The sequence below is a fragment of the Linderina pennispora genome (genome assembly GCF_002104995.1).
Source record: "Linderina pennispora strain ATCC 12442 chromosome Unknown DL89scaffold_5, whole genome shotgun sequence".
Taxonomy (NCBI): domain Eukaryota; kingdom Fungi; phylum Kickxellomycota; class Kickxellomycetes; order Kickxellales; family Kickxellaceae; genus Linderina; species Linderina pennispora.
This window is the reverse complement of record NW_024468253.1, coordinates 398,430-423,916: the sequence shown is the minus strand read 5'-3', so window position 1 is coordinate 423,916 and position 25,487 is coordinate 398,430. Positions and strand designations below refer to the sequence as shown.

Sequence of the window (25,487 nt, the reverse complement as noted above, 5' to 3'; positions counted from 1 at the left end):
CCTTGCCCTTTTTATTCACGGCTCGCGAGGGCGTAGAAAGTGCAGCACCTACAGTCTGAGCGGGAATTAATTTTCCCGCAAGTGGCAATCCGGTATAGTCATCAGGTCTCATTTTGGGGAAAGCCGAGAGAAAGATTGGCTCATGGGAATCGCTGGTTTCATTCGGTGCACTGCATGGAGCCGCCCTCGGCTTTATTGCTCGCGCGCAGCAGCGATCCGCCTTGGGCTACTCTTCCCCAGCATTTGGCACTGCTTCAATCCACGATCGGCGCTCTTGCGATGAACGCAGACGACCCTGGAGGAGTGCTGCAGCAATGGCTTGGTGAGAACTGCGGCTACAGCCGAGGGAGTGCAATCCCGAATCGGATGTCTGGTGCGGAACATTTCGAGGGACACCGCACTCAGATCCACTTCACTATACCACACGGTTCTGAATCGTCGGTTTCTGGCTGTGCGTAGATATTTCCCAAATAGTACAAGTGAGAAACGTAGCTACCCAATATGTTCTTGCTCACCCAGCGGGCGGCTGTACTCGTCGACTTCGATGGCTGCACACTTGTTGACAGACTCTGGAATGCTGAACGACAAGTGCAGCGATGTTACTGTCAACAGACTGCAAACAGCCCAAACCAGATGTGCGTTGAGCGGGTATGGCAAATCGTGCTTGGTCGACCAGCTCCAGACAAGCTCGGCAAAGGTCGGACCGATGACACATGTAATAGACATTGCCAGCTGCTGCGTGCCGTTCATTAGACCCAGATTGGCACCGGTGTACACGACCACATTGTCGATATTGCGCATAAACTGGTTTTCCAAAAAGAACACCCAGAGTAGGATGTATGCTAGCGTGAATGCTTTTGACTGCTCAGCGCCAACTGTGTGGTTTACAATCTCATTAGATCGAGCAGCCAACAACGATAGGAATAGCAAGGAGAAACACATCGGAACTAGAACACTTTGACCTAGCTGGTAGCAATACAGGTTGCCATGCTTGCGCTCGAGCCTAGGATATGTCACTAGCTGGAGGTAGACCATGACAGCACCCGAGTGTGCCAGCAAGATGCGGATGCGCCGTGAATCAAACCCGAGGCCGCTGAGCCAGGGTGCAGCCAGTGCCCAGGTGTAGTTGTGGGCGAAGCCGAACATCAGAAATGTGATGACGTTGTCAATGAGCCCCATCAAAAGCACAGGGCGACGGCCAATGCGATCGGAGAGCTGGCCCTAGAACATCACAGTGCTGCCTTGGCAAACCGAGTAGGAGGAGTTGAGGATGCCGGTGTACATGGCGAGGTCCTTAGGGCTCTTCGCAACTCCGAAACCCTCGACCATCTAGAACAAGGCGCAATTAATATGTGTATTTGATGAATGCGCACGTACGCGATTGTGTAGGACATGCTGAGGCTGCTGGAACTTGCCTGATAGACAAACGGAATAATCAGTGAGAAGTTGATGGGCTCGGCCAGGCGAACAGCCATGACTGTTGCCATCGCTTGCTAGGGCATGGGGGTCTCCTGTTCGATAGAAGGCACGTTGGTATCAATGGCATTGCCCACGATGCCAGGATTGTGCGATGCCGCTTGCGAGGACATTGGCTGGAATAACAGTCAACCATAAATAACAGATATCACAAAACTACCGGCTGAAGGAAGAAAGGAGGTGCCCCCAAGTGAGTGGACAGATCCTCGGTTGCGTATGATGTGTGGCACATGGAGAGGGGTAGGCCACAGGGTAGCTGGTATTTGGCAGATTCGATTTGGACGCAAATTCAACGTGTGGTCCTCAAACCGACCAAGCACGAATGTGACAGAGCACATGCCGCTACGATTGCCTATCTAGAAAGTCAGAACTCTACACTCTATTAAAACACAGCGTTGTTAGAAGACCAGGCAAGCAAATTGTTGGCTTCTGGGAGCCAAAGGACCAAGGCTCCGTCTGGGATATCAAAGCTGCGCACATGGGACGCAGACGCTGCTACTTTTTGCCAGCCATGAACCACTTCGGCACCTTCTTGGTGCTCTTGGTCGCTGCCTCTACCGATGAAGCCCGTGATGCCTCGCCAGCCATGGTTGGTGACGGCGATTCAGTGGGCAACTGCGCAGCACCTTCAACTTCGGTGGGCACATCCAGGGTGGCTGCGAGGCTGGCAATGTGGGGCTTGAGCAACGGCATTGTCGGTGCCTTGCTGTTGACGAGGCGGACATGGACGACCGCAGCAGGCGTCAGTTTGGCATCATAGAGGGTCTTGTTCTGGCTCGGCCTGAGGTCCTGCACAGGCGGCTGCAGCACAAGCGCCTGCACAGCGCTGGGCTGCTCGAGAATCTCGTCCAAGAAGTCGTACAGCTCCTGAACCTTACCCAGGGTCAGGAATACGGCCTGCACCTGCACCAGATCAGGGAAGCGGAACCGGATCATTGTCTTTGGGTGCTTGAGCTTGAATTCTTCTATCCGCCTGCGTGCCTTCTCTTCTTCGACCGAGCGCAGCTTGAAGCCAGCCTCGGTTTCCATCTGCCGCTTACGCTGGGCAGACACAAGCCCCTGCAGCTCAGCGCCCTTGAGCTCGTAGAAAGAATCGGGCACCACGAAGCGTGCAGCAAGCGGTGCAGAGGTCTGTGTGGGGGATGCAAAGACCTGCACCTGGCGATTGGTAATGACATCGCTGGAATACCCAGAGTGCGTTCTAGGGGTATCCGCAGCAGTTGGGGCAATGTTGGGCTGCCGGGCGGGTGGCTGTCGGGGCGGCAGCTCGGGCTGCTTACCCTCCTTGGCTGCAGGTGGGCTTTCAGGCCGCGTGCTTCTCGGGGGCTCGGTGGCAGTGCGTGGCGGAAGCCTCGGCGCAGGCGACCCATTCATCGGGCTGCACTCCTCAGTCCCAGCACTCTGCGCGCGCACCGGCACGCTTGCGACAGGTGGCGCCAGCGACACATCGGCGTCCTTGAATGACAAGCGGATCATAACGCTGCCTTTGGCGAACCCAAGCGCTTGCAACGACGTGGTCTTCATCTCCGGGATATCGCTGATCTCCTTGTTGAGAATGAGCAGCACTGGCTGCTGGTACACCTTCAGTCCCTCCTGCTGCGCAGCCTTGGGACTGCCACCAAATACGGTCTTTAACAACCCAGCCTTCTGCTCCTGCACTCTAAACCGGCTTGTCAGGTTCAGGGCGCCATTGGACCGCTGCTCTACGAGTGTCACAATTTCCCAGAGCGTCGTTGCCGCCGGCACATCGACGATAACGCGGCCACTGTCGCTGACCTGCAGCGCAACCTTGACTGGCGGAGCGGCAGCTGACGGCTTGCTGGCTGTTCGCTTCAGAGTGAGCTTGACCCCCTGCGGCAGATTGGCGAAGCGGAGTGGCAGCGAGAGGTCCAGCGCCTTGTCGTTGTACGTCAGGATGTGCGAGGCAGGCGCGGGGGAGCCGGGGACTTTTGCGCAGGCGTCCGTGAGCACTGCCTGTAGCGTCATTGTGGGCGTGGTCTTGACCGCCACTGTGCGGCCGGGGCCGTAGATAATTGTCAGGGTAGACATTTTTATACCAACCAAATGAGCCGAGGTGAATTGCAAAAAGGCGTGTGGAATTGACTGGGGAGGGAAGAAGGGCACAGAGGCAGCGGTTAATTTTCGGCAGAGGCGATGACGACGGCTGTAGATTCTGCGCAAGATCAGATCTGGTCCGCTGGCGCTGCGCAGCGGACGGGCAGCCTTGGGGTGGAGATTTGCGGCGCCTGGCGATTGTTCACTCTCAAAGAGAACACATGCATCACCATCCAGGTACCTTGTGAGTGCGACCCGGACTGGGGGAGACTGCAGACTAATTAGCCTGTAGATCGAGCGGGCCCTCGCTCCACCGGCCACACCTCGCAGCCTGGACCACGGCCCACTTGCAGAGGAGCCTGCATCAATGCGGGGACGACGGGGCCTAGCACCCGTGTCACTGGCCGGTGGACTGACAAGCATATATTGGCTGGCATGCGGGCCCGGCAGGCTCCGCTGGCCAGGGCTGGCGCCATGGCTCGCAAGAATGCCCTGGGGGTGCCGCAACGAAAAGAGAGTGGTAATTGGCCGGGCTTTTAAACGCAGGACCATTTTTTCTGGAGCGCTGCCGCTTCACTTTGCTCCCTTTTTCGAATTCAACCTTTTCGCACTCTTTTTCTTCCAAGCAGTCTGGGCCACGACATATTTCCATCGACACGTTTCTCCCTCCCCCTTGTTCTCTTTCTCCAAAACCCTCTTTTTCTCACTCTTTTCTTTATTCTGTTTCAGCTGTACACGTCACATTCGGACCACACCCAGCCCTTTTTTCTCTCTTGGACCAATTCGGGACCTCCCAACCTCCCCTTCCTCTCACCCAGATAAACACTGCCCGACAGGGAGCAGACAAGGATAGCCCTTTTCACGCTTCTCCTACTAGGCGTCTCTATTTTCCTGGCCAACGCCCCTTCCTTTTTGACGCTATTAAACTTCACATCACGCGCCGAACAAGGCCGTCCCCTCCCCTGTTTGCTCACCCCCTCTGTCGCTCTATCGCACTCTATAGCGCCGTCCCTGTTTTCTCTTTTCCCCTTTTATTTTTCCAGCACTATTTCGTGCTCAGCGAACCCGCGGACCGGCACACACCGACACCGACACCCACATCCGTCCTGGCTGTAGATAGAACATTGCAGGACTGTATATTTTGTCGGCTGCATACCTTGGGTAAAACAAAAATAGGCTCTGCTCAGCGACCTGGTCTGAGAAGAAAAATTTTCGTCTCCGTCTTGTATAAACCGTAAGGCCAAGCCCGCCCACGCACACTCCCCAGTCTCGCTATATTTAATTTTTCGAACCTGCATTTTGAATATCCACAGCGCGCAGAACCACCACTATTTTGGCAGTAGCCACAAACGCCTGTGCTTGGACTGTCCTCTCCCATTCCCCCTCTCTTCTCTCTTTTCTTTTCTTTATTTTTCAAAGCCTTATTCTTTTTGCCGTCTTCGTCGCTTTTGCTTTTCTCCTCTCCAGCGTTTCTACTCCGAACAACAAAATCCTGCATGCGCCGTTGCGTGCATACCTCTCTACACACCTAAGGCCACCTTTCTCCTTGACTTCACGCACGCCCACAGACACACGCCCACAGACACATACGTACATACACACACCATGTCCAGCATGAGCGAAAAGGCGCCGAGCAATAGCCAGGTAGCAGGCGCTCCCGCGGGCCCACGGCGACCATCAACGCCTCCGCACACGCGGCTGCATCATGTGCCACCAGCGGGATCACAGCCGGCTGATATGAATCGCAGACCACCACACGAAGACGAGACGGGCCGTGCAACCAAGGTGGAGAATCTTCTTGTCGGCCAGCGCTCATTCGCCGTGTCGTCGGCCAACAATGCCGGCGATCACCCACAGCAGCAATCCACGGTATCTCCGGGCGCCACCGCAGGCAGCTCGCACAATGTCGATCATGCGCAGAAGCCGTCGCCGCTGGCCACCGGCTTTGCAGCGACGAACGGCCAGAGCCAGCCCGGGTCGCAGCAGCCGTCGGTGCCGTCGTCGCCGTTTGCAGCCCGCCAGGTGTTTGACGGACACGCAGAAAATGGCCCGCAGCGCACATTCAATGGCCAGTTCCCACCACAGCAGGCGCATTTTCGGCGACAGCGCCAGCACGCTGCAACAATCAGCGAGCCGATGCCACCGCAGGGCGTGGTGATGCGGACCACAGCTCAGCAGGCGCGCAATCTCCAGCAGCCGCCGCCGCAACACCAGCAGTTTCCGCGCTTCGAGCAGCAGCCGCCTGGCCAACAGGAGACTAGGCCCTATCAGCAGCACCGGCCACGGCAGCTTTCGTTGGCGTATCCGGGCGGCCCACATGACCAGCCGCGCGACCAGTATGAGACGTCGTTCAGCAGGTCGACGTCACATGCGGGCGTGCATTTTGGATCTGCGCAGGCCTCGCCACAGGCGCCGTATTTCGCACCGAACTCAGCCTACGGTCCGCGCGGCCCGCCGCAGCAGCTTGGGCCGCCGCAGCACCCAGGATACGGTCCGCCGCCGCCACATTTCCAGTCCCGAGCTAGCTTCAGCCATGTTGGCCCACGCATGCCCTCGCAGCGGTCCCTGTCGCCACCGCCGCCCAGGGGGCATATGCCACCGGGCCGCTTTGACCCAAATGCTCAGCAGCGCTCGCCGCTGCCGTTCCCGCGGATTCCATCGCCCAACCCGCAGCAGCTGTCGCAGCAGCCGCCGCCCCAGCAGCCGCGAGTGCAGCCTTTGCAGGCGTCGCCAGGACGGCTCAACCCGGCAAACACATCGCAGTCGCCGGCACGCGAGTCCACACGGCGGCTAAGCTCTGTGGTGTGGGGACCAACTGGCTTTGAGCGGCTAGACTCTGGTATGTCGCGGTGTCGCATCTGCAAGAAGGAATACTCGAAGGGGTCCTCTACCGGCACATTGAAGCGGCATTTCCGCCAGCACCAGTGCAACGTTGGCCCTGGCCAGCCGTATCCGATGCGCAGTCCGCCGACAACCGCCTCGTCGACCCGGCCCCGGTCATTCTCACACTCGCACCGCGGCGAGAACTCCGCACGGCGCGAGGCATCGCCGCCGTTTACTCAGATATGCCAGCCGCCAATGTCTTCAGGCATAGGTATTGGCGGGCCACTGTTTACGCAGCGCGAGGCTAGTGACATCGAGACCAGCTCGGCCATTGCAGGCTCCGCCCTGCTGAGCATGGCGGCAGGCGACGGCATCAATGATAGCCGCCGCATGATTGTTGACCAGGAGCCCAGCAATGGGCGTCGCCCTATGCGGTCGTCTGATCCGAGCGTGTACCAGCAAGGTGCGGAAGGAGCACCCGAAAGTGGCACACGCGACATCTCGGTCTCGCCGTCTCCGTCGTCGACTAGCTCGACCCAACCGCGCACTGACGCTTACACAGGGCAGACCCCCGGCATGCTGGGCTCAAGCGCCAATAACGAAATACAGCTGAGCTCCGACACGACCAGCTCGTCACCGTCTGACCTGCCGCTGGCGCAACAGCAGCTGGCGCAGGCAAAGCCGCCGTTTGCCCAGGATATTTCTGGAATTCTGCACATGCAGGACCTTGAAGCAGTGCCACCATCGCAGGCCATAGCGTTGGCAGCGCGGCTGGTTCAACGTGTGGCGGCGGCGTTGCCCACGTTGGACACTGACGTCATCATGGAGGACCGCGGTTCGGACGGCTCGGGAGCCGCAACCGATCCGTTCGGAGCGCTAATCGAAGGCCTTACGCAAGCGCTGACCCGGCAAACGAACGGCAACGTGTTTTCTCCCCCGCTTCCGTTCAAAATCCGCAAACTTGCGCCGCTCAATTTGCCAAACCACTCGACCACTGCCAACGACATGAGCCTGCTCTCACGTGTTTCGAATGCCATGCAGCGCATTGCTCCGCTGAGCCTGGCTGCTTTGGAATGGGACAATGTCGGAATCCTGCTAGGTAAGCAATTGCACTTGAACAGTTGGATTTGTGCTAGATTCGCTTGTGGCATTTGGTTACTCAATATTGAATTCGGCTTTTTGTAGAGGCTGCCAAGCCGCGGCCCGACGCCAAGCGCGTGCTTCTGACGATCGATTTGACGACGACTGTGCTGGCCGAAGCGCTGGAGGACCCGAGCGTGGGCGTGATCGTCTCGTACCACCCACCAATCTTCTCTGCGTGGAAGTCGCTCTCGATGGGCAACCTGAAACAGAACCTGGTCCTGCAGTGCGCGGCCAACGGCGTGTCGATCTACTCGCCGCATACCTCCCTCGACAGCTGCGCAAACGGCGTCAACGACTGGCTTGCGTCCCTTATCGGGCCTGGCACTGTGACGCCCATCACGCCCGCGCAGCCTGACCGCACTGGCGGCCAGGAGAACGTGGGCGAGGGCCGCATCCTGCAGCTGGCTGAGCCGAAACCCCTGAGCACCATCATCGGCGAGATCAAGAAGGGGCTGAAGCTGGAGCATATCCGCGTGGCGCGTGCGCCGTGCCATGCTTCGGACGAGCAGAAGCTGATTGAGCGCATCGCCATCTGTGCTGGGTCCGGCGCGTCGGTGCTGGGTCCAGTCACCGCTGACTTGTATTTCACAGGCGAGATGAGCCACCACGACGTTCTGGCGGCTGTGGCCAAGGACACGAGCTGTGTATTGGCTGAGCATACGAATACAGAGCGGGGGTACCTGGGGCATGTGCTGCAGGGACGGCTGAGCAAGGAGCTTGAGGTGGATGAGTTTGACGGCCCGGTAGATGTCGTTGTCAGCAGATGCGACCAAGACCCAATCCTCATCGAGTAGAGATTGCGATGTCGTTGTGTTGGATGCCCATATAGTTTGCCAAAAACCATTATAAAAATTCTTAGCCAGCGGCAACCCAGCATCATTTCTTATGTCTATAGCATAGTTTTCTCTTACCTTTTCTCTTCCGCGGTTATCTATACGGTTTTCTCTTCCAACACAGCACCATAAATTATTAAATGCATGACACATGTGATGGACGCTGACAATGTGCCTTGATTCAAACACCATCACATGCTGGTGCCCGTTGTGTAGGACTGTTGAGATATTGTGCGTGCACGCAGTGCTGAGTGTTTTCAGAGTATTTTGTTTTTACGAACGAGAATATAAAACTAAGGAATAGTGGAAGAAAGGAGAATGAAACTACAGGCACCGCGTGTCGCCTTTTTTACTTATAGAATGCTGTTCCCGTGCTCGCACACAGCACAGCAATGAAACCTGGGTAAAAAAAAACTGTGACCGTTATGATTACACGCCTTCATTTGATGTCTCCATTGGCTCAGTGCTACAGCTGCCCTTGATATCAGCCGATGTGTCGACTGATATGGCATCGCCATGCTAGGCGTCACCGCCCGCACAACAGTACTATCAGGCATTAAATGTGAGCGTTAAGACTACTGCTGCAAGTATATAGTTTCTGCGTCGCTCATTCTATGCTTTGCAGCATATTTTCATAATATGCAAATTTATCAACTATAAGCATTGGCTTCAGCATATATTTACATATATGACGATGCCAGCTGGTAGAACAAAGCAACTCCAAAAATCTAGCCACTGCCAGCGCCCATACAAGTAGCAAGCTTGGCAAAGTGCTCGGTTTCCATGAGGTTCGAGCAGGACATGAAAATGTCGTCATCGAAAAACGAACGAAAAACGCGGGCTCTCAGACACCGTAACGCCAGAATTACTAGCCGTCTTGCAGCCTGAATGAATCCCCTAGTCATGTTTAGGCGGATGGCAGCGATTAGTTAGGTGAGGATAATGCAGCTGGGGATACGTGGCACCCGAACCATCGCTATGAATCACGAGGTGACTGAGCTAGTGAGATTTAGTCAGTGTTTGCAGCGACTAAGTTTCTGCGGATAAGACTGAAAGTATCTTGTCTCCTCATTCACATTGACAACCAAGCTCTGCAAAGGAGCAGTATCTGTGGTGCCAGATGCCTTTCTTCTATCAGCAGTCATTGTAGCCCACAAAATACAATTGAATAAACGGTACGTGCCTAAAATGACCCCAGTCAAAATGTAAGGGTTCACGAAAGTATATTGGAAAAACCAGCACCCTTAAAATTATCACTAGGAGAATACGCTACCTAGTATCTTCTTCCCAGACAGTTTGACCGAGGTCATTTTAGGCACGTACCATTTATTCAATTGTATTTTGTGGGCTACGATGAGCGCCGATAGATGAAAGGCATCTGGCACCACATATCCTGTTGTTGCAATAGCGGTCCTTCAAGTCAAGAGACGTTCAGCGAGCTCATGTAAATAGCCAAGAGACCCCTTTTGTATGGCCACAGGACCAGGCTTCAAAATAATAGAATAGCGGGGAACATGCGCAAGACCTCGTCACGGAACAAGTGCATCGACAGTAGCTAGCCGTCCTGTTGTGACCCCCCAAGACCCTCCTGTAAATAAAGACAAGGTGTGTAGTGTGCGGAAATACAGCATCTTTCGGAGCCTGTCGCTTTATCAGAGCTGCCGCTGAGCCATCAAGTATACACGCACTTTTAAATGCCAATGTGATCTCCTTGAACCTGTCGCTGATACCGAGCGCACAGGCCTGCTTGAGAGTCGGTTTGGTTTTGTAGCCCACGTATACACAACAGAATGCATGGCCAAGAGACAGTTCTCGCCAAGAATGGCAGACCTGTGTCATGGGTTTAGCAACTTCATAAACCGATGGCTTGCGGAAAGAGGGATAGGCACACTGCGTATTCAAGGCAGTGGATAATGCGATCCAAGATGAGCACGGGCAGGTGCTGAGCAGCAGATTTCATGGCAAAAGCGTCGGTTCCGATAGGATGAATGGCTGCAAGCAATATAGAGAGAGGTATGTGAAGGTAAACTGAAGAGAACTGAAGAGAGCAGAAGAGTATTGGTTGTATACGAGAGCCAAAATACATGTTTCGGCTTGTTCATGGTGGCGCAGGGATGCGTGGGTGCGTTGTGTCAACAAATAGAAAGGCGAAGCGCTGAGAATGAGCGTCCTGGCAAAAATCAGCCTCAAAATGGCAGTTTACGTAGTCGATATTGTGTGCGAAATTGGTTCAAATCGCATACTCGAGATAATGAGTGGGGTAAAGAAATAATATGTACATAAAAATCACTCAAAGCACAGACGCTTGCTCGGACACGGCGACTCGGGGTCCTCAGGCAAATCGCGCATGGCTCTTGAGCGCTTTCCCAGCGACGGCGACGGCCACTCGTCGTCCTCACGAATAGCTGACTGCATGCTGACGTCGCTGAACGTGCTCAGACGGCGGCGCTTTTGCTTGGGCGACTGCTGGTAGCAGCCGGACACATCGGCCTTGCGCTTGTTCCTGCGCATGTTCATGTGCATGATTGCGCGCGCAATGTCCTTGACAGGCGGCTTGTCAGCCAGCGACAGCGACTGCGGAGGCGGCGGCAGAGTACTGGCCATGGACTCGGCAGTCGACTGGGCGGTGGACTGCGAGCACAGCGACGTGGCTGGCGGCTGCGGCTGCGGGGTGCCAGCCAGATGCTCGTGCAGAGCCTGGATATTGGCGATGTCGGCAGCGGCAGCCTCCATTGCGCGCATGCACCGGATCTGGATTTCGCCGGCATACATGGCGCGGCGCTTGATCGGATCAATGGTGCGGGTGCTGCTCAGGCCAATCTGCGCGGTGCCATGGCATTGCGGGTGCTGGAAAATGGCAGTGTACAGGGCTCGGATCAGGCGGACTACGTGGGCGAACCCAGGATCCAGGTACCGGCGGATAGCGCTCTCCAGGCGCGCTGGCGACGCAAACACGTGACGCTTGAGCTCGGCCACACCGCGACGGCTCACGTGCATGAAATCGCGCGCCATGTCCTCCAGCGACTGTTCCCGACGGGCGGCCAGGCAGAACAGCAGACACAGCAGCGATTCCCAGTCATCAGCTGCGGTGCGCGGCACATGCAGGCCCTCGAGATTGGCAATGCTCATGAAGGGTCCGGTGCCCACATGGCCGGGTCGCGCAGTGTTGCTGGCGGCAGCAGCCTCGATTGCGTGGTCATAATCGATCAGCATGCCGCGCAGCCGGCCGCCTGGCAGCCGCACTGCCAAAATGTTGTTCAGCGAAATGTCACGGTGTAGAATCCCGCACCGCCGCGAGATCTCCGTGTGCGCGCGCATGGCATCAGCCAACACCGCCACCACCTCGTGCTCCTTGTCCAGCCTGGCAATCGGTAGTCCGATCGGCGTTGTCACCATACGCCGGTGCTCGCGGTGGAACTGCCGCCGATCGCCATGGTGTCCGTGTGGCACCGTCCACCGACTGTACTGGGCGAACGGGCCCAGGATCAGCGCTGACGTGTCTGTCATGTCGCTGTCATCAACGGTTGCGATATGCACGGTGCCGCCGCATACCAGCCGTGGGTACGTCACGTCCGACTGCGCAGCCTCCAGCTTGATGCGGATCGTCCGCAGAACGTCGATCTCGTCGGGCGGTCGTCGGTCTGCAGCGCCAGAGGGCGCCAGCTGCCAGCTGTCCTTGAGCACGTGATCCAGCTTCCCTTGCGGCTCCAGCGATACGCGGAAGCACCGCGTCGCGCGGCCAAAGTACGACTCAGCGCTGGAAGAACGGCCACGCCTCGGCATACACTACCCGCACGCCGCCGACCTCGTCACCACACGCAATCTCCCACCGGCCCAGCTCGCTGCGCCACGCCATCGTTGGGTCAGCGCCGAGCCGCCACGGCTCGCTGACACACATGCCTGCATACAGATTTGCCAGTGCACGCCGCCCATCCACAGTCGCCAGATCCATCTCAGCCGACACGTGGATTGCGTCGCTCTCCAGCAGACAGACACGCACGGCGCCTGGCTGCAATACCAGTGCCCAGCAGAACCGCATATTGGGCCGGTGCCGCCACGCGCCAGTCGCCGCCTGCGACAGATGGCTGCTGAACGCATCTCCGAACGGCTCGTCGTTCACTGGGATCGTCGAGCTGATCCCCAGCACCGGCGGCACCGCATCGCCCACCGCCGTGTCGCCCAATAGCCCGTGTGGTGCCAGAGTGAAATCCGCCACGTAGTCGCTGGCCGCTGGCGTGTCACCGCCTGGCTGCTGGCTCTCCTGCAACCGCCGCTGCACACTCGCCGCCACGTCGCCGCCCGACGTGTGTGCGTCCAGCACGTGCGCGAGCCGCATTGCCAGCGCTTGCCTTACCGACTCCGGTTCGCCCACCTGACTGCCATCAGATGAGCCGCGCGGCACCACGCAGTCCGACGACCCCCGCCGCCGCCGCTTCTCCCCATGCGCCAGCACTGCCGGGCTGCTGCTCCCGCCCACATTGCGCTCCGCCGGCTCCCCCAGGGTCGACTCGCCCACCGTCAGAACCCGCATCCGCCGCAGCTCCTCCACCTCCCCCACGCCGCGCGCTGCATCCAGCAGCTCCACAGCCAGAAGCGCAAACGCGTCGCGGGCCAGCGCTGCCGACTGCGCTATGTCAAGCTCACTGGGCGCACCCATGCATAGCCGGCGCCACGCTGCCTCCAGATGCCGCCGCCCGGCCACCGGTCGCTCCTGCCGCCGGCTGGCTCGCAATGACACCGACCCGCCGCGCCAGTTTGCGTGATGCACTGCTGTCGCTGCCATTCATCGCCGCCTCCAGCGATTCCGCCAGCTTCAAGCCCAGCAGCTGCGACAGCTTGCGTGCCTCGGGGCTGTGCGGCTGTGCCAGGTCCTGCAGCTGCGCATCTTTTGGCGGATACGTGCTGCCCGCCGCCACTGGTCGTCTGGCACTGTGTTCTGCTGTGGACATACGTCTATCCGGAACTGCCGCCGCTCGTTGCTGATGCTGAGTTCTATGCCATGCAGAAAAGAAATCCCGTGCATATCAAATCTCACGCATCACTCACTGTCTTCTGGAACCCGGCCATTGGCAGGGCCAGAACGCACTCCAAAACAGCCCATGGCTCCTCCTTTTTGGCCTTACCGTATTTCGCCTTCTGCTCGTCGTCCAGCCGCTTATCTTCGGGAACGTCGGTGCTCATTGTATGTCAGGAAAAAGGCCTGTCTGCCAAAATTGCTACTCTAACTGAAAAAGTAAATAGAAAAGCACTGGAAAGAGAGAAAAGCCCGAGGGGGTTGGGAAGTAGCAAGGAATAGAGGTCGCGTTATAATAGTGCGCTGGTAAGGGAAAGAGAGCCTGCTTCATATAGTACTGGCAAACAGGAAATGGGGGTCGAAGGGGAGAGGAATAATAACACCAACACACTTTTCCAGCTTGTCGAGAGAGGGAAGCAGGGAAGAACGGGTTACCAAGAGCCCAAGCTTCATAGTCTGACCTAACAACAAAAAAATTATATTGCCAGCCACAGCTATCAAATGACAAAACCTCATCCCTCAGAAACACATCACGTGCCTGATAAAAATCACCTATTGCTTTTTCTCGCTTGCCTCAGCACGCTTCATGCCGCCATGTCTCTTTATGCTGAGATCCATCATCCAACAGCCCCCTGCGAGAACCTGCGCAGCCAGCAGTGCCGAGCTGAACTGAGCCAAGCCAGCCGCCATACCACAGCTCTGAAGGCCGTGTCTGAAATTGGTCCGGTCCCTACGACGCCAGCGACAACGGCCTCTTCTTTTAGAATGTATGAAAAGCCCGACAACAAACTGGCAATCTCATTAATGCACCTCCTCTTGAACACTGCCTGGTTCTTGCTCTTTGCATACACTATGCAGTGTGCGCAGCTAGATACAGCTGCCCACTCTGCTCCGTCCAGATTGCAGCAGAGGTTGGGTCGGAATGGCCGCCATGCTGATCCCAGGGCCGATGGAGAAAAGGCTGGCATGGCAGCGATTCCGACAGTATTCGGTCACCAGTGACCACTCTTGTCCACGCAAATCATGCAATCAAGACAGCCGGTGTAGCTGTGTTTAGGATCGTGGTGCCTCTTCACGGCCCACGTCAATCGACAGGTCCGCCACTCAAATCTGCTGCCCGAGCTCGACACCAGCAATCGCCCAGAATTCTAATTTTAAACTGTCATTCTCGTACAATCCGCTCCACCTTTGCTGCATCTGTCGAGAGGATGTGCGCTTTTGTGCCCCCGTTCTATGCTTAGCACTCGGCCATTCTACCAGCAATAGACCAGCCAGCGAACATATAGTTGTTCTTTGTCCAACCACAGCGGCGGCTACCACTGAACCGCTCCACATTTGCCCAACGTGCTTTCAATGCGGTTTCGGAATCCTCGATGCTGCAGGTGACAATCGTCTATGCAAACCTCATCTGCCTGCCTTGGACAGAGCCACCCAGTCCTCGTTCCCGGACGGGCGACAAGGGACACTGCCTGAAGCGAAGAAAGATTTCCTCCCTTGGCACTCGCCTGGGAAAGAACAATAGGCCATGGATAGACCGGACCGTCTGCACATTGCGGGTCTGGGCCGACAGCAGCGAGCTATATTTGGGTGATCCGAGCTGCACCTTCTTCAGCACACAATGAGCGGCCCTGGCGAATGGGAGCTGTCCCATGTGTGTAACCCGAAGAACAAAAACAACAAGCCTGTCGGACCATTCCGATGCTATTTACATCATGTCGCACACACGCCCGTCTCGTCACCAGTCATGCTATATCCGTCTCTTTCACCTCATGCGCACTCTGCTGCAGTGTGATCCGCGTTCTGGTTGGGTAGCCGCGGATGGGTGGGTCCAACCAGCGCTGGCAATATATTGCACTCCCTCCTTCTCGCACTTTTTTCCATTTTCTGCGCAATGGTCGGCCGCCTTGCTGCCGGATCCTTGGGTTTAGTATAAAAGGCCTGCTCCGGGAGCCTCCCCCTCGCGGACCCGCTTCCCTGAAATTTCTATCATCTAGTGCCTTTCTACACCAGACTTTTTAATTCTAATCCTGTACACTCGCTTCTTGACGACGCCCCTGTACCTCTATTCCCCCCCTATTCTCCGCCTTACTACCCTTAAACCACAATCATGAAGATCACCGCCTTCTCCGCCGTGCTCGCCTCCGCGCTGGCCATGGTTCCCGCCGCCTTCGCCGAGAGCACCTGCGACCAGTTCTCGCCGTGCTACCGCGAGGGCTACTGCAATGTCAACGCCGCCTTCTGCCTGTACGGCCTCTGCGTCCCCTCCAAGTCGTACAACTCGACCTCGTGCTGGCCGGCCGAGGGCTGCGCCTCGCAGACCGTGAACTTTGACAAGTCCAACGACATCATCAGCATCTACAAGTACTCGGGCGATGCCTCGCAGAACGCCTTCCTGTCGATCTTCGACCCGGACAACACCGCGATCAACAACGGCAACCTGGAGCTCTCGATGAAGTACAATGCTGCGCAGAAGGCCGGCTTCGGTGCTACCGCTGATGCCTCGCACACGATCAAGTACGGCAAGGTCACGGCGCGCGTCAAGACCGCATCGATCGCCAAGGGTGTTGTGTCGTCGTTTATTATTCGCGACGACAACACCGGCGACGAGATCGACTTTGAGTGGGTCGGTCTGTCGCCCAACCAGGTCCAGACCAACTACTATGCGAACAACGTCATTGACTACACCAAGATGGTCCCGTACGATCTGGGCGTCGACACCTCGGCCGCCTACCACGACTACGAGATCAACTGGACCGCCGACAGCATTGTCTGGTCGGTCGACGGCAAGCCCATCCGCACTCTGAAGAAGGCCGATACCTATAACGCCGCCACGAACACCTACTCCTTCCCGTCGTCCGAGGCTCGCATTGCCTTCTCGATCTGGGACGGTGGATCTGGCGCCCAGGGCACTGCTGACTGGGCCGGCCACCCGACCCCGTGGAACGCTGACACTGTCTACAAGATGTACGTCGACTCGGTCTCCATTCAGTGCAATGGCAGCGAGGAGCCCAGCGTTTCGGTCGAAGGCTGAGGAGTCGTCCGCTGTCGCTTCGTCGTCGGAGCTGAACTCGAAGTCTGCTGCTGAGTCGTCTGCTGCTGATGCCAGCACTGGTGCTGCCACTGCTACCGGTGCTCCGGCCACCGACGCCGCCACTGCCACTGGCGCTCCGGGCCACTGACTCCCCGGCTGGCTCTGCCGTCAGCCCCATCTACTCGTCCACCTCGTCGGTCAAGAAGTGCATCCACCACTAATTGACCTAAAGATCCACGTTGATTAGCTTTTTTTTTTTTAGTTTTCTTGAAAACTAACGTATTCTCATTGCATTGGCGCGTTTTTACATGGTAAAGACTTTCTACTCCTGCCCTGCCTGGAACATCCACTGGTCGTTCTCCAGATCATCCACCTCCTTCCGCAGCTTGCTCATGATCTCGGTCCTCCATGCCTTGCGCGTATCGTCCACCGCCTTGCGCGTCAACCGTTCCAGATCGCCCTCCTGGTTCAGCTTCAAAAGAAGCTCCTGGTCGACTTGCGGAGCATGCAAATTGCGCCATACGGGGGCATCCCCTGCATCGTAATGCTTCAAAAACGACTCATCGGGCGCCTGCACGGCACTGGCCATTAACAACGGGTCGTCGAAATGCACCCGGTGCTGGTACCGCTGCATTGAGTCCACAACTTGGCCATCTAGCAGGCCAGTGTGTGGCAGTGGTGTTGCGAATGCGCTGCCTGAAAATGCCTCGGCCAGCTGGGGTGGCTGGTGTAGCTGGAAGCGCGGCGGGGCGATGCGCGGGGGGATGTCGTGAGTAGCGTGGGCCATGGGCGGCGTGCGGTTCATTGGCGTTTCGTCGGCTTGCACGTCTGGCGAGAAATCCGCAAGCGGTGGTGACGACGCCGGGGCTGATGCATTGTCATCTGCCATCTAGTGTAAAAGCTGTGGAAACTAAGAGAGCAAACGACGCTTGAGGTATCTGAGAATCTGTGCTTTGTGAACCAAAACCAACTCCTCGATTCTGGCACATGCTACATGTGAGTGTTTCAGCGATGCACTCGAGTATGGCACAGCACACAAGATAAAATGACTACACGTTAATTCGCTGGAAATGGCCAGTGTATGCCATGGTCATTGCTGGAGCTACAGAGCAGAGGCAGTAAACGGTAGCATATACACTCCAGAGGCTATATAAAGCGCCTTTAAAAGAATTCATACATGCTGTCTCCGATGTACAGCTCGCCACTGTCCAGTACTTCTACAGACCTGCTGATCGACATGCAGATATCAGACAGGTCACGAGCGGGAGTGCCTGGGATACTCAGCTTGAGAAGTGATGGCGAGCAGAGGACAAGCTGCCGGATCCACTCATAGTCGCAGGGTGTCCAGATATGATACTTCCGAAAGATGAATTCCTGGAGACACGGCAGCACGCCGATTCTCGACGACAACTCCAATGGCTCAACTGGCTCATAATCATCACCTGATTCTCTCTCCGAGACTATGTCACAGCTGCATTCGACTCTGAGATACCAAAGGCAAGGCAGCCGGCCAAGGAGCTCCTCGACAAATGTATAGTGGCACGAGAGAACGCCTAAAGTGAGATGCCGGAGATTGGACGACTGCAGGTAGGCCATGAACCTGTGGCCTCTCAGGTGAGCATCAATCGATGCCAGATCAGCGATATGTAAGTCTCTAGGCACCATCTTGGCACCAATCTGCAGGTTCAACGTTTTGGCAGCACGCATGATCCGAGGGTTGATCCGCTGAAAGTCTGCTGCCCGCTCCCAGACTCTCAGAGTAGCTGGAGCAAAATCATGAAACATAGAGTACAAGTCACTGTAGAGACGACACGATTGACTGATGTCCAGTGTCTGGAGCCTTGGGAAGCGCAAGGCAAGCCCTGCGTCAACTACTGATACCTTGTGGTCTGTACTGTAAAAGCCGTATAGCTCAAGTCCTTCAAGGTTAGTGAACTCAACTGCTTGAGACTGTCCTGTGCCAGCAAATGCCCGCCACGATATCTCTCCGATGATGTTGTATATACGGATATGCCGGAACTGCGAGGCTAGTAGGGCTGCGCTATTTCCTACTTCATCCAGCCAGCTGCCTTCCACCACAATGTGCGTAACGTGGCTTGCAAGGCTAGCAAGTCGGTGGAGCTGAAGGTACCGATCGATGTGAAACACCCCGTCGCCTAATACCAAGAGTCGCGAAAACCAATAGCGCATCTCACACTCAAACAACCGTGGATGCAAATGCCAGCCCACATAGTCAAGTGTCGCCAGATTAGGTAGTAGCTGGCAGAGGTACGCACATACATCGTAGTAGCTGTGGTTTCGTCTATGAAGGAGACTACGGCTCAGATCTCGGGTTTCAAATCTTATTTCTCTGACTCTACGCCAGTCGAATAGCTGGAATTCCTGGCGCTGCAGCATAGTCTGCATTGTTGACAAAGCATTCCCGTCGATTACGCCCGCCAGTGTAAGATTTCGGGCCCATGTGGAACACTTCCAGTAACGAAAGAATCCAATATTGGTCATCCACTTCCCTTGGCCAAGATGTTCAACAACCAGTGACCTGGCTATCCTCGGGAGCAGTATCATGCTCCACATGCGGCACGTGCATGCCAGTTCTGCAATACGTCTGTGTCGCTGTATTCCATGCATCATGTCGCTACCTGTCTCCGTGGCCATACGTAGGATGTATGATAATATGTCACTGCCGACCAGGTTGACCGTATTACGCCCTGCCATGCTCATGAGTATTGAATTTATTGCAAAGTCTGAATCGAAGAAGCAGCCAGCACTGAGCACATGGACTGTCAGTAGGTGCGTGACCTTGTTGTGGCTGTGGCGCTTTGTTTGAATGCGCTGATCAGATACAGCTGCATCATAATCGATTAGCATGTACTTGTCACCCACTATCAGGCAAAGCATCATGTACCGACAAAATATGAGGAGCCAATGCATCCAAATATCGCCTAATCCCTGAAGTCTGCAAATCCAGAGTTGCCGAATATATCCTTCCAACACCCCTAAACTTGGGTCTTCTAGAATAAAGCTATTTTCGAAAACTTGGTATCCGACCTAGCATATGGTCCACATGCATGTCAGGTGTCAACTAGCATCCTGGTCCTGGTCTTCGTCGCCCTCATACAACTCTGCCACATGTTCCCTACGCCCGCTTCGGTCATCCTTTATGTCACCAAGCCGATCTGCATCCACCTCCTTTTGATGCTTTTCCTGGTCCTCCAAGAACCCCTGAATATCTGGTGGGGCTTCTTGCATCTGTACCGACGGCGCACCCTTCAAATACCTCAGCTGCTCGAGAATACGGGCTGTTAGCGCATTCAAATATGCCCTTGAGTTGTGGTTGATGACGCGACCCGAGAGCTGCGGATGCAGGCTATAGTCAGGCGCAAAAAATTCGTGATACACGTTGTTTGGCAGCTCGCTCGGCAGCTCGACTCCACACACAATGCCGGTCTCGTTGGTCCAACAGCGTGCGACATTGCGGATCGTGTACCCACCGCCGCCGATGACCATCATGGGCACACCGAACCGCCGCATAAACCTTACGCATTCGCCGTGGGCGGCAATCGACAGATTAAACACACCCAGGCGGTCAAGACCTAGCGAGTCTGCGCCGCACTGCAGAACAACGGCGCCAGGCTTGAACGTCTCCATGACCGATGTCATTACCGTCTTGAACAGCTGCGTATACGAGCGGTCGTCGATGCCGTCCTGCAAAGGCACATTGACGGCGTAGAATTTGCCCAGTCCCGAGCCCATTTCGTCGATGGCGCCGGTACCCGGGAAGAAATCGCCGTTGTACTTGTGGAAGCTGACCGTCATGACCCGGTCAGTCGTATAGAAGGCCTCCTGCACGCCGTCGCCGTGATGTATGTCAATGTCCACATAAAGCACCCGCGGGTAGTACCGCAGCAGCTGCAGAATAGCTAGGACAATGTCATTGACATAGCAGAACCCGCTAGGCTCGTACTTTTTGGCATGGTGCAGACCGCCCATCCAGTTGACGGCGATGTCGCACGAGCCTGAGATAAGCTTTCTGGCGGCTTCGATGCTCGCACCAGAATAGATACGGCAGAAATCCCACATGCCGTCAAAAATTGGACAGTCATCGCCAATATTGAACTGCGCAAAGCACTCTTGGAATTGTCCCTGTGTGTCGGGCGTAACGCGTTTCAGAAAGTCAATGTAGTCCTCTGCATGGAACTGCCGGATCTCCTCCTCGGTTGCGCGCCGCGGCTCAAACACGTCCATGTACTTGTGTAGACCGTAGTTTAATACCAGGTGGTTAGTAAGCGTGAGCCGGTGCGGCTTCATTGGGTGCAGCTTCCCGTAGTGGAAATTGCCAGCCTGCTCGCGCATATAGTACGAGACGCGTGGCCGGTAGTGCTCAACCACGCCGTCACCTGGCGTGGCAAACTCGAGCCCCGCGCTGGCGCTCCCGGGGCGCACAGATGTGGAGAATGTGCTGGGCGAGTATGTGATTGTTTCTTTGCGGCGGCCCATGTGTGCAGTCTGTGGAAATGAGCTGTGCGAGTATATGGGGTTATATTAAGCGGGTTGCTGTCGTTGTATGTGTGTGCGCGTGCGGGGGAAGACTAAGGGAGTAGGTATCAAGAAAGGCGTATGCGGATTTTCTGCATGCTTTTTTAGCGTGCTTAGAGAAAACCGCTTGGATTGCGATTCAACGATTTATGGTAGCCATTTGAAATCCATCCTCCCCCAAGCATGCTCAGAACATGACGCCATGTGGCCCGTCATCCAGCCAGCCAGTGCAGAATGTAGCTGACCAGTGCTGCTCCCTGCTATGCACGCATGGCATGCATCGAATTGGCCACTTATTTGATCGCTCCTCGTCAATAATTTGCTGGCTTTGGAGATGTACTTGTTTTTAGCTACAATATGAAATTCACCAACAGGTATAATATCGCTGGCAGCAGCCCAACAGCATGGGCACTGATAGTCCGACGACTTCCTACGATTTCTTCTCCCTCTACACATACCAGCCATGCAATTCTTGTTACTCCTCACATCGACACTTTGCCTGGCCGCCGTCGCCCGGGCAGCTTGCGAAAACCCGGCCTCGTTCAAAAAATGCGTCGAGCAAACGCGCGCTGAAGTGAATATTTGCGGTATAAACATGACATGCAAGTGCGCGCGCCAAGAGTACGTTGTCCGGTGCTATGAAAAGTGCGGTGATGACGAGCACTACATGAGAATGAAGGAGGGCGAGAAGGGTCAGCAGCAAATCTTTTGCAGCCAGACAAAGCCCGGCGAGCCCGAGGACCTGCCGATCATCGGATCCGAAGGCGGCAGCAGCAGCAAAGCAAAGGATAAGAAAAAGAACGACAAGCCAGCGAAACCCGAGTCCAAATCCGCTCCCAAGCCACAAGCCCTGCCACCACAGACTGCTCAGCAGGGAATGAGCGATGGTGATGAACCTGCGATGGGTGCCCGCGGCAACCGCAACGGCATATACGAGGACCTTGGTGCCAGCAATAACCTGATCCATGGCGGGTCTCTGGGCTCCAACGAAGGCTCAGTCAAGGGAATGGCGGGCGGCAATGGCCTGGTGATGGGAGGTGTCGATGGCGGCGCAGCCAGTGTGACATTGCGTGCTAGTTCATTAGTGGTTTTAGCATTGGTATTTTGCAACTTTGTGTAAGTGCCTAGTTTCGTCTTCAAAATCCTAGACAACTCGCGATGGTGACGAAAAAAACTGCAGATATTGCATGGTCGAGCATCACATGACGGTGGAGCAGATGGCTGGGTGGTGGTGATTCTTTCCGTTCTTGCTCGGTTTGACTGCTTTGTTGTTTTTTCGCTTCCATTTTCTGGGTCGATTGTTTCCTTCTTGTGCCTTTACTTTTCCTTCGGACACGCATTTCTTTTCTTCCGAATACACGGCCCAGACCGCATTTCTTGGACGCACTCTATCCCCTCCCTGGCATACCTTTTCGGAGAATTATCTCCTCTATTTCTGTATATGCGAAGCTTTTTCTCCGACGATTCTTCGGCATCACCCATGCAGCGACCACAGTCCCCGCAGGCATCGCGGCGACCCTCCCTCTCGCCATCGGTGGCCGACAGCTGGTGCAAAGTCAGCCAAGAAGCCGGCAGCAGCTCCGCATCTGCATGTCCGGTTCCAGCCGATAATCAGGAGGTGTGGGACACAGTCCCCTATGCATTCGCTGACGACAGCGTGCGGAGTCCTGGGGCTTGCAAGGCGAGCAGCAGGTCGCACACAGACATTCTGTCACTGCTTGCCGTCGACAGGAGGCGGGAGGAGCCGCCAGTGCAGCAGCGTGTGTCGAGCTGGTTGGAAAAGTACCACGGCGCTGACGGCACCCCAGGCGAGGGGCGGGAGCCGTCACCAAACGAGCCCTCCCTGGGCGATTTTCTGCAGTGCCGGTCGCCGTTCCGGCCCAAATTCCTGAACCGCCCGCGGAGAGACCTAATTCATATAGTGGATTCTGGGCACGGCTCAAAGAACAGCGTGGGCTCTGAACCGGACATGGGGCACCTTCCTCGCTACATATCGCTTACACGGTCGGCTAGTGAAACGCGTAGAAAAGTTGGCTGGGTTGCGCGCCGCCTGGACAGCACGTCGCAAATAGATGGCCCGGCGATCCGCGAATCGGCGATTGCCCCACCCCCAAGTAGCGAGCACATGCAGGGCTCTGAAGGCTCGGTGTCACAGAACAGCGGCACGCGGGGTACAGAAGAGCAGCAGCATCAGCAACAGCAGCAGGAGGAGGCCCTTATGAGCTCAGGCAGCCCGCGGCCCGGCGACGCAGAGCTTTTGAGCTACGCGTTCCAGGGATTCGTTGCGTTCCAGCCACTGGATTTTGCGGCAAGAGCGGCAGCCATGGCAGCCATGCGCAACATGCTAGAGGACGACCAGGTATCGGCCATGCCTAGCCCGGCTGTGGAGGACTCGCCACCCCAGCCAACACGGGAGCCACGCGACAGTGGCCTGTGGTCATACATCACAGACTTTATCGATGACCTCACCAAGGACATCACGTACATTCAGTAATTTTCCGCTATATTAATCGTCAACAGTTGGCCTCTTACATGTTCTCCGCGTCACCCACATGTACCGGTTCGTGTGCAGTGGAGTCCACTAGCAGCATGGACCGATACAGTGTAATCATGACCAGCAAATGTAGCATGGTAATGTATGCAAACAACGCCATGCGTGCGCGCCGGCTGCCCATGATTAGGTTTGAGACCATGTAGACCAGGCGGTCCAGCACGCCCATCGACCGCACACGCCTTGAGTTTTCACGCCGTTGGAACGCATTGAAGGGATTCAGCGATTCCTCGTACATGCCCTTGTACTTGGCTCCCACTCCAGTATCCATGTCTATCTGTGCTGAGCGGCTGCTGTACTTGCTGGGCACAGAGATAACTGCTGTGTCGCTGTTATTAAACGGCACAGTGTGCGATGACGAGGCCTGCGACGAGGTGTAGCTGCGCAGGTACTTTATCTCCTCGTACAAGCGCAGGTTGTCCTGCTTGACCTGCTCCACCTGCCGCTGCAGGTCGCCCACGGATGTCGCCTGGGCACGCAGCTCCTCGTCTAGCTCAATGTTGCGCTGGCGGAACCGGTCGCGTTGGCCCGTCACGATTGCCAGTAGACCACTGTCCTTGTCGCCGCCAATTGGCTGCAGCTCCACTGCGTCAGGAGCTTCTGCGCTGGTGCGGTCCGGCCCGCTTCCGGGCTGCACGCTCAGCAGATCCGCCTCGAGCTTCTCGGCCAACATGCGCTTCTCGGCCAGATCCGCTGCCAACGTCGTGTTCTGCGTCTGGGTCTCACGCAGAGTCTGCTGGGCAGAGCTGAGCTGGTTGCGCGCGTCAGTGAGCTTGTTCTCCAGCGCCTTGTTCTGTTTCACCAGCATGCGCTCTAGCGACTCGCCGTCCTGAGCGTCTTCACCCATGCCCCAGTCAGAGAACTCGACAGACTTCATGATTTCCAGGTCGCGCTTGACTTCGTCATAGTCGGCGCACCGCTTGAGCTCGGCCCGCAAGCGCTTGAGCTCGTCTTCCTTGGCCACAGCATCACGCTCAGCGCTGCTCTGCTCGCTGGCAAACCGGGCCTCCTGCCGATGCAGCTCTGCCTCAGCCTTCTCCAGGCTACTAAACAGCCGCTCAGTCTCTTCCTCGAGCTCGCGCACGCGTCTGCGGTAATCCTCCAGCGTTTCGCCGCCATCACCTGCAGCGCCGCCCGTCAACGTCGTCAGCTCAGCTCTAAGCCGAGCGTTCTGCGCCTGCAGATCCGCGATCCGTGCGTTGGCGTGGTCCAAGTCCGACTGCAGAATGTCGTGCTCCGCCAGCTTGACCACCAGCTCGCGGTCCACAGCCGTGGCCTCTTCAGCACGGTCCGCCTGCTCCGAGTCCCTGGTTGCCTGCAGCTGTGTCAACTGGCGGTTGGCCGCTGACACCTGGTGCTGCAGATCGCCTTCGCGCTCCTTTAGATGGCGGATCAGCTCGTCGGTCTCGTCCTTGAGCTCCTGCTCCCGCGCACCAACCTGCTCTTTCACCATCTCGTCAAGCTTTGCCTCAAATGCGCCCACCTGCTTCTGCAGCTGTGCAGTCTCGCGCGCCTGCTCCTTCAGCCTGCGGTTCTCCTCCAGCAGCGTCTTGGACTTTGCTTGCTCGGCTGCTAGCTCGCTCTGCACCGTGTCTGCCTGCTCGCTCTGCTTGCGCTCGGCCTGCAGGCCCGAGATGAAGGGTGTCGGGTCAGGTGCTTCGCCCAGCGACTTGAAGAGACTGAGGAACCCGGTCTCGGCAAACTTCATGCGCTTTGTCAACGAGTCGATCTCGTTCTGGTACGCGCGCAGCAGGCCCTTGAACTCCTTTGTCTTTTGGTCGTCGGGCACAGAGCGGAATTCCTTGGTCTTATCCGCTAGCTTGCGTCGCTCTTGCAGAGACGTCTTCTGGTTTTCGACGATAGCCATACCGGTCTTGTCGAGGTCCTGCAGGAGACTTGTCAGGTCCACGCCTTTCCAGTACTCGAGCGCACCGGCAATTACCGCATCATCCACCCTGGTCGTCATGATTATGAAAAAAATAATAATATGAAACTTGTTAAAAGGCGAGAAAGAGCAGAAAAGCA

At 56.4% G+C, this 25,487-nt stretch overlaps 15 protein-coding genes across 15 annotated transcripts; 6 read left to right on the top strand and 9 right to left on the bottom strand.

Annotated features, from left to right (window-relative positions):
* Window positions 1–492: 492 nt before the first annotated feature.
* On the bottom strand, window positions 493–1,475 carry DL89DRAFT_256817 (uncharacterized protein; the record flags this gene model as incomplete). Its single annotated transcript, XM_040885472.1, has 3 exons — window positions 493–1,221; window positions 1,252–1,329; window positions 1,374–1,475. The coding sequence occupies 3 exons, from the start codon at window positions 1,473–1,475 to the stop codon at window positions 493–495; spliced, it is 909 nt and encodes a 302-aa protein (XP_040744196.1).
* A 496-nt stretch (window positions 1,476–1,971) lies between these two features.
* On the bottom strand, window positions 1,972–3,525 carry DL89DRAFT_292258 (uncharacterized protein; the record flags this gene model as incomplete). The annotated part of the gene is made up of 1 exon (XM_040890280.1): window positions 1,972–3,525. One exon carries the CDS (start codon window positions 3,523–3,525, stop codon window positions 1,972–1,974), a length of 1,554 nt encoding a protein of 517 aa, XP_040744195.1.
* Window positions 3,526–4,926: 1,401 nt separating this feature from the next.
* On the bottom strand, window positions 4,927–5,721 carry DL89DRAFT_136536 (uncharacterized protein). Its single transcript, XM_040883382.1, has one exon. It carries the CDS (start codon window positions 5,591–5,593, stop codon window positions 5,084–5,086), a length of 510 nt encoding a protein of 169 aa, XP_040744194.1. The 5' UTR covers window positions 5,594–5,721; the 3' UTR covers window positions 4,927–5,083.
* Window positions 5,722–7,359: 1,638 nt separating this feature from the next.
* Window positions 7,360–8,291, top strand: DL89DRAFT_222627 (NGG1p interacting factor 3; the record flags this gene model as incomplete). The annotated part of the gene is made up of 2 exons (XM_040884591.1): window positions 7,360–7,453; window positions 7,540–8,291. 2 exons carry the CDS (start codon window positions 7,360–7,362, stop codon window positions 8,289–8,291), a joined length of 846 nt encoding a protein of 281 aa, XP_040744193.1.
* Window positions 8,292–9,049: 758 nt separating this feature from the next.
* On the bottom strand, window positions 9,050–9,504 carry DL89DRAFT_266805 (uncharacterized protein). Its single transcript, XM_040887243.1, has one exon. It carries the CDS (start codon window positions 9,233–9,235, stop codon window positions 9,059–9,061), a length of 177 nt encoding a protein of 58 aa, XP_040744192.1. The 5' UTR covers window positions 9,236–9,504; the 3' UTR covers window positions 9,050–9,058.
* A 1,020-nt stretch (window positions 9,505–10,524) lies between these two features.
* DL89DRAFT_266804 (uncharacterized protein) lies at window positions 10,525–12,716 on the bottom strand. Its single transcript, XM_040887242.1, has 2 exons — window positions 12,121–12,716; window positions 10,525–12,080 (listed from the first exon to the last, which is right to left on the bottom strand). Exons 1-2 carry the CDS (start codon window positions 12,367–12,369, stop codon window positions 10,617–10,619), a joined length of 1,713 nt encoding a protein of 570 aa, XP_040744191.1. The 5' UTR covers window positions 12,370–12,716; the 3' UTR covers window positions 10,525–10,616.
* DL89DRAFT_136512 (uncharacterized protein) lies at window positions 12,415–13,579 on the top strand. Its single transcript, XM_040883381.1, has one exon. The coding sequence runs from the start codon at window positions 12,717–12,719 to the stop codon at window positions 13,311–13,313; it is 597 nt and encodes a 198-aa protein (XP_040744190.1). The 5' UTR covers window positions 12,415–12,716; the 3' UTR covers window positions 13,314–13,579.
* Window positions 13,580–14,568, top strand: DL89DRAFT_314847 (uncharacterized protein). Its single transcript, XM_040891028.1, has one exon. It carries the CDS (start codon window positions 13,846–13,848, stop codon window positions 14,344–14,346), a length of 501 nt encoding a protein of 166 aa, XP_040744189.1. The 5' UTR covers window positions 13,580–13,845; the 3' UTR covers window positions 14,347–14,568.
* A 744-nt stretch (window positions 14,569–15,312) lies between these two features.
* Window positions 15,313–16,635, top strand: DL89DRAFT_266803 (uncharacterized protein). The gene is made up of 2 exons (XM_040887241.1): window positions 15,313–16,321; window positions 16,371–16,635. Exons 1-2 carry the CDS (start codon window positions 15,452–15,454, stop codon window positions 16,521–16,523), a joined length of 1,023 nt encoding a protein of 340 aa, XP_040744188.1. The 5' UTR covers window positions 15,313–15,451; the 3' UTR covers window positions 16,524–16,635.
* DL89DRAFT_266802 (uncharacterized protein) lies at window positions 16,614–17,014 on the bottom strand. Its single transcript, XM_040887240.1, is given in 2 exon segments — window positions 16,614–16,652; window positions 16,666–17,014. The coding sequence occupies 1 exon segment, from the start codon at window positions 16,962–16,964 to the stop codon at window positions 16,698–16,700; it is 267 nt and encodes an 88-aa protein (XP_040744187.1). The 5' UTR covers window positions 16,965–17,014; the 3' UTR covers window positions 16,614–16,652; window positions 16,666–16,697.
* A 386-nt stretch (window positions 17,015–17,400) lies between these two features.
* On the bottom strand, window positions 17,401–19,560 carry DL89DRAFT_136487 (uncharacterized protein). The gene has a single exon (XM_040883379.1). It carries the CDS (start codon window positions 19,304–19,306, stop codon window positions 17,537–17,539), a length of 1,770 nt encoding a protein of 589 aa, XP_040744186.1. The 5' UTR covers window positions 19,307–19,560; the 3' UTR covers window positions 17,401–17,536.
* On the bottom strand, window positions 19,119–20,983 carry DL89DRAFT_266800 (histone deacetylase 1). Its single transcript, XM_040887239.1, has one exon. It carries the CDS (start codon window positions 20,870–20,872, stop codon window positions 19,454–19,456), a length of 1,419 nt encoding a protein of 472 aa, XP_040744185.1. The 5' UTR covers window positions 20,873–20,983; the 3' UTR covers window positions 19,119–19,453.
* A 358-nt stretch (window positions 20,984–21,341) lies between these two features.
* Window positions 21,342–22,058, top strand: DL89DRAFT_266799 (uncharacterized protein). Its single transcript, XM_040887238.1, has one exon. It carries the CDS (start codon window positions 21,375–21,377, stop codon window positions 22,029–22,031), a length of 657 nt encoding a protein of 218 aa, XP_040744184.1. The 5' UTR covers window positions 21,342–21,374; the 3' UTR covers window positions 22,032–22,058.
* A 133-nt stretch (window positions 22,059–22,191) lies between these two features.
* DL89DRAFT_136501 (uncharacterized protein) lies at window positions 22,192–23,462 on the top strand. The gene has a single exon (XM_040883380.1). The coding sequence runs from the start codon at window positions 22,353–22,355 to the stop codon at window positions 23,403–23,405; it is 1,053 nt and encodes a 350-aa protein (XP_040744183.1). The 5' UTR covers window positions 22,192–22,352; the 3' UTR covers window positions 23,406–23,462.
* On the bottom strand, window positions 23,380–25,487 carry DL89DRAFT_266796 (uncharacterized protein). Its single transcript, XM_040887237.1, has one exon. The coding sequence runs from the start codon at window positions 25,426–25,428 to the stop codon at window positions 23,440–23,442; it is 1,989 nt and encodes a 662-aa protein (XP_040744182.1). The 5' UTR covers window positions 25,429–25,487; the 3' UTR covers window positions 23,380–23,439.